This window comes from Pempheris klunzingeri, chromosome 4, assembly GCF_042242105.1.
Source record: "Pempheris klunzingeri isolate RE-2024b chromosome 4, fPemKlu1.hap1, whole genome shotgun sequence".
In the NCBI taxonomy this organism is placed as follows: domain Eukaryota; kingdom Metazoa; phylum Chordata; class Actinopteri; order Acropomatiformes; family Pempheridae; genus Pempheris; species Pempheris klunzingeri.
In genome coordinates, this window is record NC_092015.1 from 12,499,411 (window position 1) to 12,509,349 (window position 9,939).

General features: G+C 38.9%; 1 protein-coding gene across 1 annotated transcript; it reads right to left on the reverse strand.

Annotated features, from left to right (window-relative positions):
* Positions 1–4,817: 4,817 nt before the first annotated feature.
* On the reverse strand, positions 4,818–6,857 carry LOC139200531 (prolactin-releasing peptide receptor). Its single transcript, XM_070829849.1, has 3 exons — positions 6,365–6,857; positions 5,691–6,088; positions 4,818–5,045 (listed from the first exon to the last, which is right to left on the reverse strand). Exons 1-3 carry the CDS (start codon positions 6,825–6,827, stop codon positions 4,818–4,820), a joined length of 1,089 nt encoding a protein of 362 aa, XP_070685950.1. The 5' UTR covers positions 6,828–6,857.
* Between the last annotated feature and the right edge of the window lie 3,082 nt (positions 6,858–9,939).

Below are 9,939 nucleotides of genomic sequence, written 5' to 3' on the forward strand. Positions count from 1 at the left end.
CATGTTCCTTCTTCTGATGAACATTTGAGTCAATTCCACATGAAGCATGAGTAGTTTGGCCCCCATAGGATTTGTTGACAAAAATGAAATGATAGAATATAGCCTTTTCTTGTCTTCAAACAGATAATGAGGATTCATCTGCCCTATCAAATAAAGAAGCAGCTCTGCTTGGGATAGTGCCAAATGGAAAGAGAAAAAGAAAAAGCTCATCCATGAATTCATGAAAGGTTTTCAAAAGATGTCCCTCCCTCACTCTATTATTTCAGACTAATACTCTTACCAGCCAAAATGTGGTGCAATTTGAAGAGACACTACTTGAAAAAGTGATTTGAGCAGTCCATCATCCTGTGGCATTAGGTCCAGGATATTACAGATCCATTTTCTCTCGACTCAGCTTTTAATGAGCTTACTCAGGCTGTAGCCAGTCTCCTTGGGTAATCAATATGGTTTTATTGATTAGCTGTTCCGACTCATAGCCTCATAATGCAAGGTTGGTCAAACTGCTTTACACAGACAGGATATTCTTAGACTGAAGTTATTTTAGTGTTTAGTGCTGTGACACATACAAAACAGCACTCATTTTCTCTACCATGATGAACAATCACTGCTAGTCACTTAATATATCCATTGAGCTGCTGCTCTCCAGCTGCTTGCTGTATGTGTCTTTAATGAAACCGCAAATCTTAACAATAAAACTCTTTATTAATAAACTCTAATTTATCTGAGACTTAATGCATTTCTGAACTGCAAACCCAAAGTGGTTTATCATTACATTAAATATTTTGTTAGCAAAGCAATCAGCAGAATATTTAATTTTCACTATGTACTGTTACTACAGACAAGCAGGCTGACACAGTTAAATTAAGACCGCAATCAGAAACACACAAACCCTGTTCAGACCTGCCATTAAAATGCATGTTGGGTGGTTAGGTCACAGGTGGACAGCTCTACATACATCAGTTTTACTTTTTTGGTTTTGGTTTCCTGTCCCTCAACCCGTTCACCCATTACCCTATTACTGTCGTTGACAGTACATGAACCCCAACCATCTGTTCTCCCATACCCTAACTACCCCTCAACTCCGCTACCTGACCCCAAGCTCACCCTGATCCCGAAACCTACTCAAATCCCATTTTCCCATTGTATGGGACCAATAGCTAACAAACTAATGTAACCGAACTTCCTCTGAGCAGGGCTGAGCCTGGTCATGATCTGCAGGGGAGACCATATGAAGAACATAATGAAGAGGAGAAGCTGGGATCTTTATTTTATTCTAACTAATTATTAACTAATATAACTATATAACTATAATATATAATAATATATAATATAACTATAACTAATTATTAATAATTATTTTTAACCCTGACTGGCAGCCTTTTGTTTTTTGTTTCAAGATATTTGTAAGGTTCTGATTGCTTTTCTTTTAATGTAACATTAACACACTCACACAGACACACGTTTTCATGCAAGGGTGAAGACTAAATTAAACCTACTTAGCAGTAGCAGTTTTCAGGCTGCCATTTAGGATGTGTTGAAGTGAAGTGAAGTGTTGAAGAACAAAAGTTACAAAATAGAAACACAAAACACTTTCCCACATTTTTAATTCACAGACAGAAACTAACAAGAACTCGACATGTCTTTTTTTTTTTTTTACACCTGTCTATTATATGATGTCTGATTTTCTTGGTGGGTTTTACTGACATCCTGTTGTGCTTCACTGCTTGCACGTGTGCACAGTGCAGATATGTACAACAAACATAACCACATTTTTTGCCTCGGATGCAAATAAGCAATAACTTTTGTTCAGTATTTCATTGTTATCTTCGACCCAGTTACCATAAACCACATATTTCTCACAACAATATTCATTTTTGTTTATTCAAATTACAAGAAAACAAATTTGTATTTCCTTGCTTGAAAAGATTAGCTAGTGCTATTCAAGATATGTGCACTATGTTTTTTTTTTTCAATTTCCAGTCAAAGTGGTAATTGTATGGTTCAGTTTAACTCAAAATGATTTGCCTGTAGGAAATTATGAATATGACACCTTTTTGCTCTGCCACAGCCAATAATTAAAGGTGGTTTAAGTGGAGTCTGAATGGTAGCCCAGGGAAGAAGCAAGTCTAAATCCTCACTGAAAGGAGCTTATCTTGTTTATATAAACAGATCTGTGCCAGAATCCAGGATAGCTGGATTCAGTGTCAGTTGAAACACGAACAGGTTTGTATACCCATGTACTGTAAAAGGAAAAGTATGATCTCATGCAGCTCTCAGCTTTTTCCTGCCAAACAAAGTAGCCTTGAAAATCTTAAGAGCTCTCATCTTTCCACAGAGAGCAAAAATAACATTTCTACAATTATAGTATTTATATATTTATTTATTTATATAGATTATATGTGTCGATATTTGTACTTGTCATTTATTGTGCTATTAAGTGCACTCTGTATTTATAACAGGCTTCAGGTACTGAAGGTACTGTTACTGTTACTGATGACTGGCAAAAGAATAATACTGTCATGTCGGACAGGGCAAAACTGCACAAGATGTTTGTTCTTTGTTTACTGATGCCGTTTACAGACAAAAATGTGTACACTACAAATGTGTGCACAAACCAAACTATTTCATCCATGTGCAAAGATGACACGCAATGTTAGAAGAAAGTATTTTCCCCATAGACCATCATTATAGAAGAGACATCACTACATGTACCTTAATTGTCTCCCAAAGTGTGATGAGTTTTAATCATTTCATTTCATCTTTCAAGATTTCTGCATTGTTTTTTCTGTACTCTGACTAGTTTGAAGTGTGCAGGACCAGCTCGAAAAGGTCCATGCACCAATCAGGATGTAGTAATATTTGAAATCAAACTATGATGACAGTTGTGCTGTTGTTTGCTCCTGGTCATCAAGTTGCGCCCATATACACTGTTGCCCATAAAGTTGGAATAAAATGTTTTTTACCTCTTCTCATGAAATGATTGTGACAATGTGATTTATTCTTGATAAATAAAGTGTATATCTTCTCAACTTTATTGATCAAACTCTTCCAAACATATCACAGTGAAACACAGTTAACCTTTGCAAACTGTGTATTTTTGACAAAATTGGGGGTATTGAACAATTATTCCAACTTTATGGGCAACAGTGTAGTCTTGATGAACCTCAACCAAGTTGCAGGATCTTTGACTGTGGATTAACATTATGTGTAGCATTATGGCATCTGAGGAAGGTGAAATCCACCTTTAAAACAAATGACCTCCCCTTTTTAGAACAACATTACACCTTTTGCAGACCCTTTTGCAGAGCATCAGAGCAACAATCAAATTGAGTAGAGCTGAATGCAGTCTCAAGGTACACGCAGAGATAAAAGCCAACTGCAGAGCAAAGGACAGCAAAGTAATCTGATTGTGTAAAGGTGACAGTAGGCATCAGCAGCATTGACTGGGGAGCTGGGCCTATTAGCTTGCATTGAAGCAACACAGAGTATTTTTGTTCCTGTCACCTGGCTGGCAGAATGGTGTTTTGATATTTTTGAATGCGCCTATTGGGCTTCTTTGATGGACAATCTGCCCCACACTATGCTAATCTTATTGTGTTTAATGCATTGTTACATCCCTCCCAGATAACAGTAAAAAAAAAAATATCCGTTTTAACATGAAAACTGTAATATATACAAGTGAACAGAATTATTGCTGCTTAAATGTGTGATTTAAGCAGCACATTATTCAGTTCTCTGTCGAATCCTTTAAAAAGACGCATGTTCAAAAATTGACTCCATACCCAGGCTTTAACAAAGAAAGAAAGCATTATTCACACTTGATGGGATCTGAACTGCAGCAGCGGCAGCACCGTGATGCTTATGGGTGACTTTATTGTTCATGCTCTGAATATTAAGTTGATCATTGTGTCAGTCTTGTTTTGCAGACAGAGCCAAAGCACTGAGACTTGGTTCATCAGGTAACATCTTAACGAATGTGGTATTAATTCAATTTCTCAAAGGTGTCATATAAGATGCAGAGTGTATCTCGCACTGCCATAGGCTACATATTTATTGACCTAATTTTCTACCCAGCTCCACAACAAGTTGGACTATGGAGTTCACTCATAGAGAATAAATAGTACATAATAACATTAGAAACAGCAAGTAATGTGTATTTTAACATAATAATTCTAATATCATATAGTTGATATGTAAGAATTAGATTTTAAAGCAGTAGCAAGGACAAAATAAAACATAGCTTTGTGTCTTTTGGACATCCTCTTCTTATAACATATGTCTGGTGAGAAGGGTTCACTGTTCGGTCAAGTCCCTGAAATCAATCGTTTAAGTATATCCAGGCCCTGTAACCAGTGTAGCCACCCCTGGTTTCAGCCTCCAGCATGTGCTCCTCAGCCTGAGGATCTGTTTATGCCCCTGCTGGCCTTTTCAAAGCTTCAGGATCTGCTTAGTGTCTATGGCAGCACCTCAATTGTACAAAAAAAACACAGGGATCCCAATGGATGGCTTAATCTTCTTCATTGTCACACTAAACTACAGTCTGGTCTGGATCTGCTACTTTGTCTCTTTGTCATAGATGGCCTTATTTAGCACTGCCTCGTGAGACTGTTCAAGAGAAGACCACATATCTTGAAATCACAAAATGCTGGAGAAGCTTGGAGGAATCTGGTTCAAATGGATGTTGAGCATATTTTCTCCTGGACACCTCAGACATTAGTATTGGTGTTAGGGGTTATGGGATTGCTTGTGGGTGAGGACAAGGCTGTGCATGTCAGGAGCTGCTACAGCAATAGTATCATAGCAGGCACAGTCTGAAATCAGCTCCTGGACATAGCTCTCTCCACCATCCCCCTCTGACGATTACGACAAGGACAGAGGTAGCCTTTCAAGTGCATACGCACTTTGCTGTGCAGTGAGGCGTAAATGAAGGGGTTGTAACATGCAGAGCTCATGGCCACTAAATGACAGCAGACTTGTAAGACGTTTATGTAGCGCTTCCCTATGATGTGGAAGTCTGGGTCCAGGTCCAGCAACAGGTTCAGCACCTACACAGTGACATTGGAAAAACTTGAGTTACGGCCCTAGCCGTATTTAATTGCAACAAGTGTGTCATGAATTCGTAAAAATATATATATAAGTTAAAGCCGGCTTCCTCTTTTCCCAACTTTCACTAATGACAAAAAACGGCATACTTCAGGACTTGCAAATGTATCTGCAAATTGCATGATGCCATTAGTTGTAAAATGTCATGCTGCCACCATTTGTGATCTATGTGTAGGTAGTGCTTGCAAAATGCTTTTGTGAAATGGAGCCCCAGGTCTTTTCCACCCTACCTACTCTGCCCTCTTCTACCCTTTAATGTCATGAAATCCTTGACTGTTGGGCTTTTGCATAACTCAATGTTGAAGTGATGTTGGTTTTGTAGACAAAGTTACCTGATGATGACCTTGTGTGGTGAATAATGCATAAACTGAATCATCTTATGGAGAGTTCACTCTTTTTCATCACTTCACACTGCCAGAAAATACCTTTTAACTACCTAACTCACAAATCAAGACCTTTCGCAATTCCCACTGAACTTTTAACAGTTCTCTCTATCCTTTAGATAAGGATAGGGAGAACTGTTATCTAGAGAATGACTTGCAGTTTGGCTTTAGTTTTGGATCTAACAGTGTGGATCTAAGACTCACCTGCAGAGGCAGCCAACACAGGGCGAAGGCTAGCACTGAGGCCACCAACAGAGAGAAAGTCTTCTTCCTCCTTTGACTCCAGCGCTGCTGGCTGTTAGATGGCTCCCCAGGTAGTGTATAGCGTTTTAGGCTGACGGTGATGGCACAGTAGGACACGCTGACCGACAGCAGCGGGATCATATAGGAGGCTATGAGAATGAAGCAGGAGTACAGCAGCCGCAGATTGCCACTATTTGGCCAGAATTCCTCACACACTACCAGGTCGATGCCACTGGGTCGCAGGTCCAGATAGCGGGTGTAGAGAGACGGAGGTGCAGCCAGGGCCAGAGATAAAAGCCAGACACCCAGAGCCACCGCACCACAACCAAACAAAGAGATCCTTCTCCGTACTGGATGAGCTGAGAAAGGAAAGAAATTCAGACATAGAATAGTTAAAAGCAGAACATTAAAGCCACTATGTTCAGAAATGTTTATTATATTAGGGCGTCTTTCAAATTATTCTGATGGCATAAGTTTTTATTTGTAGATAAATTAAATAATCCCTAAGTAAAATTGGTGCAGTGTTCAAACAAAGCTCATTTTCAAAACCTACAAATAGTGGATTTAAAAAAGATTAAACTGATAAGTAAAAAAAAAAGACCCATAATCAGTAAAACTAATGTTAAGTCTCTTACCTACTACAATGTAGCGGTCCACAGCAATGGCAGTGAGTGAAAGCACTGATGCAAACACTGTGGCACATTGCAGCAATGGGACGAGGTGGCAGAGGGGTCTCCCAAAAGCCCAGCCATGGCTGTCGAAGGCATAAGACACAGTCAGTGGAACACAGCTCAAACACATCAGCAGGTCTCCTGCTGCTAAGTTACCGATGAAAAAGTTGGTGGCATTGTGGAGCTTCTTGTCAGCCAAGATGCACGCCAACAGGAAGGAGTTTCCAACACCTGCTACAATCACAATGAGGCAGTAGAGCGGCAGGAAGAGAGGTTTGAAGCGCAGAAGAAGCTCCATGCCTATAAACATGTCCAGGGGGTCACTGTTGTTGAGACCTTGGCTTTTGCTGCCCTCTGGTCTTTCTAATCCTGTGTCATGGCTGGTGTTCGCGGCCACACTGAAATCCTTATCCATGAGGATATCCATGTCCCTGGAGGCCAGCCTTAAAATTAGACAGAGCACGATCATTGATGAATCAATAAGTACTGCAGGGAGCATAAGTAAGTAATCAACCTCACATTTGGGATTCTTTTGGGATCACATCGATAATCAATATGTGTAGCCTCCGACTCAAAGTAAATCAATGTGTCACTGACATTGTTGTAGATTGTGTCAGTGACACATTGATTTATCACTGTTCATAATTATATATTATAATAATATATTACATACATCTTCCTTTATTCCAGATGACTAATCCAAATAGATAGATATATAGACAGACAGACAGATAGATAGCCAAATAATAGAGGTTGCATGGGTAGATACCACAAAAGATAGGAGATGTAAGAAGATTTTTTTGTGTGTGTTTTTGTGTGTGTGCGTATAAAGTTGGAATGTTGAGTACAAAGTTGAAATATCATTTCAGGATAAAATAAAATTTTTTTGAATAAAGCTCCTTTTTGAGTTTCTAAAGTGGTAAAACTGTTAATTGATTAACTGTATTATTAACGGAAAGGCTATTCCCTAGACTTTATTCTCAACATTTGGAATTTATTCTTTAAATCCAATCCGAAATCAAAAAATCTTCTTCCTCTCATTTTTTCCCCTTTTGCATGAGCCTAGTATTCTTCCATACAGGAGACCTGAAGAACCAAGTGCAAGTAAAATGGACAATTTGGGCAAGAACAATCTATTAGCAGCTGTGTCTGGTCCATGGATGGTCTTGTAATACATCCACAGTCTGATCTGCCTCCCACAAAAGTCTCCCATGATCCGGGCTCTTTGGGACACGTGAACAGGAACTGATTTATCTGTGAAATACAACTTGAATCCCGGTTTTTATGCTATATTTGCTAACATTTCGGTAAATTAGCACCATTAAAGTTATGCCGAATTAGCTATGAGTAATTCTGGTTTGCATTGTACCCATGAATGAACCAACAGCTAACACTGGATTGCTTTAATACTGAAGAAAACCTAAAAACATGCTGACTTTCAGCGAAGTTCTGGAGATACAAGGGGCGTATATTTTCTATGATGTCTTGGCGGATTTATGGACCGACACCGGAGATAAAGATATCCTCGGAAAGTGTAAGTCACACTGAATTTAAAACAATCTGTAGCCTATAAAGTGTTCAGGTGTTGCTGAGTTATGACACAAACATCACGCTAAACAAATTAAATCGCACAGTTACCAAAAACTTTTAATGGCACGGTGTTTGGTCTGGGGCCCTGCAGCTGTTGTTTGGCACTGATTGCAATGATCTTACAAGAAATGCTGTATTTTATTTTTTACTTCCAAATACTGTGCCACAAAAGCACCTGGCCATGAGGCAAGCTTCAGTGTGTAAACACAATGTTTGATGTGCCTCATTCTCACTGGAAAATCACAAACATTTTTCATTATCTTTATGCCTTGTGCTTCTGAAGTGATTTGGTTTATTTCGTCTTGTTGATCATTTCTTCTCATGAGAAATGAATGCAAATTACTTTGGATACTTTCATGCATGCCAGTGCCTTGTGATGTATCATGCTTTGTAAAATTATGCACCCTGGTGGCTTTCCCCTCATATAATCGGTAATCCTGCTGCCTCATCAGTGCAGCCTGCAGATACAAGGTCTACAGCCATAAAAATATCACGAGGAGGGGAAAACACTCTGAATGTTAGCAGTCTTTCCCCCAAAACTTTACATTATAAAAATATCTTGTGCAATGTAATGCCAACACTACTATGTTGCTATAGGCAGGTAGAATCTAACTTATGTTGTGTCAGCAACTTACCTTTACCTAAAGTTTTAGTGGTAATATTGTACGTTTTCCTGGCTGTCCTCATTGCTATCATCCTTTATGCTGGTGTCTTTGTTTAAATGGATTCATTTATTTTCTCATATGGAACCAATTTGTGTTGAACTTGTACCTTTTAGACCTCCAGAGCAGGGGCGAGAGGAGACGGGTGACAGATAGGCAAGGATGTTTGTTAAAGAAATTGCTTTAAGTGTTTGACATGCATCTGTCCCTCAGTAAAGTAAAATTATTAAAAGAAAAAAATAAATGAAGATAAAATAGTAACTACCTGCTATTTCCAGTATTTCCATGTTTATCAGCTTCCCAGCAGGAAATGCGCAGGTTTAGTCATAGACTGTATATAAGAAGTGGCCGTTGCAACCATGAAGTGAAACTAGCAGTTGAGACCATCATCTCATTAGGAAAATGTTTATTGAGATAAAACATCAGGTGAAAAGTAGGATCTTTTTTTCACACACCTCCAAAACAATCTCACTTCTTTTTGAGAGAATAATGAGGAAATAATGCAGGTTTAAGGCACTGCTGCACTGGGTCAACTTTTCCGACTCATAAGCTACAGTCACTTATTTTTTTTACAGTCTGTGGGTGTAATTATTAACATTAATAATGGCTGCATTCCATTTAGTTGAGCTGGTCTATGGCTTTGGTGTTGTGAACGCTGGCTCACAGGTATGAGTCACTTGTATCAGACACCTGGCAGCTGTAGTTAATGCGATTTGTTTCACCAAATGTCTGCCGTGAAAAGGTACGTCTTCCAAAATAAAATGAATACGCACTACCTTGGACAGTAAAATTTCAAAACTTCATCTTTTTTTTAACAAAGATGGAGATAAAGAATTTCACAACTCCAACTCCCATGTAAAGCTCTTTAATGAATGAGCTGTTTGTTGAATGCCAACAAATGAAAAGTAATTGTAGCTTTCAACCAGCCAACATAGTAGTTGATACGGTTTTATCTTAGGAGATGGGCAGAAAACCACAGGAACGTTTAACTTTAAGAGATATGAGAAAACTCAGTGTTGAGCAAGCTAGTGGAAAAATGTAAAAGCTAGCTTTCCTACACTTCTGGTGCAGTTCACTTTTGTTTCTTTTCTTTTTTTAAAGCTCTGTTTTTGTCAGTACTGTTCCAGAGTGGTTGTCTGGTTGTCTTCTCTATCCAACACCTGCAAACCACCTTTTCATGCAGGTGGTCAGGAGATGCTGTTCTCTAATGGCTTTGGTACTTAATACTGAAAACACCAACCTGCCTTCATCCTCTACCTGCACTCCAGAAGATTTTTTGATGTCTGA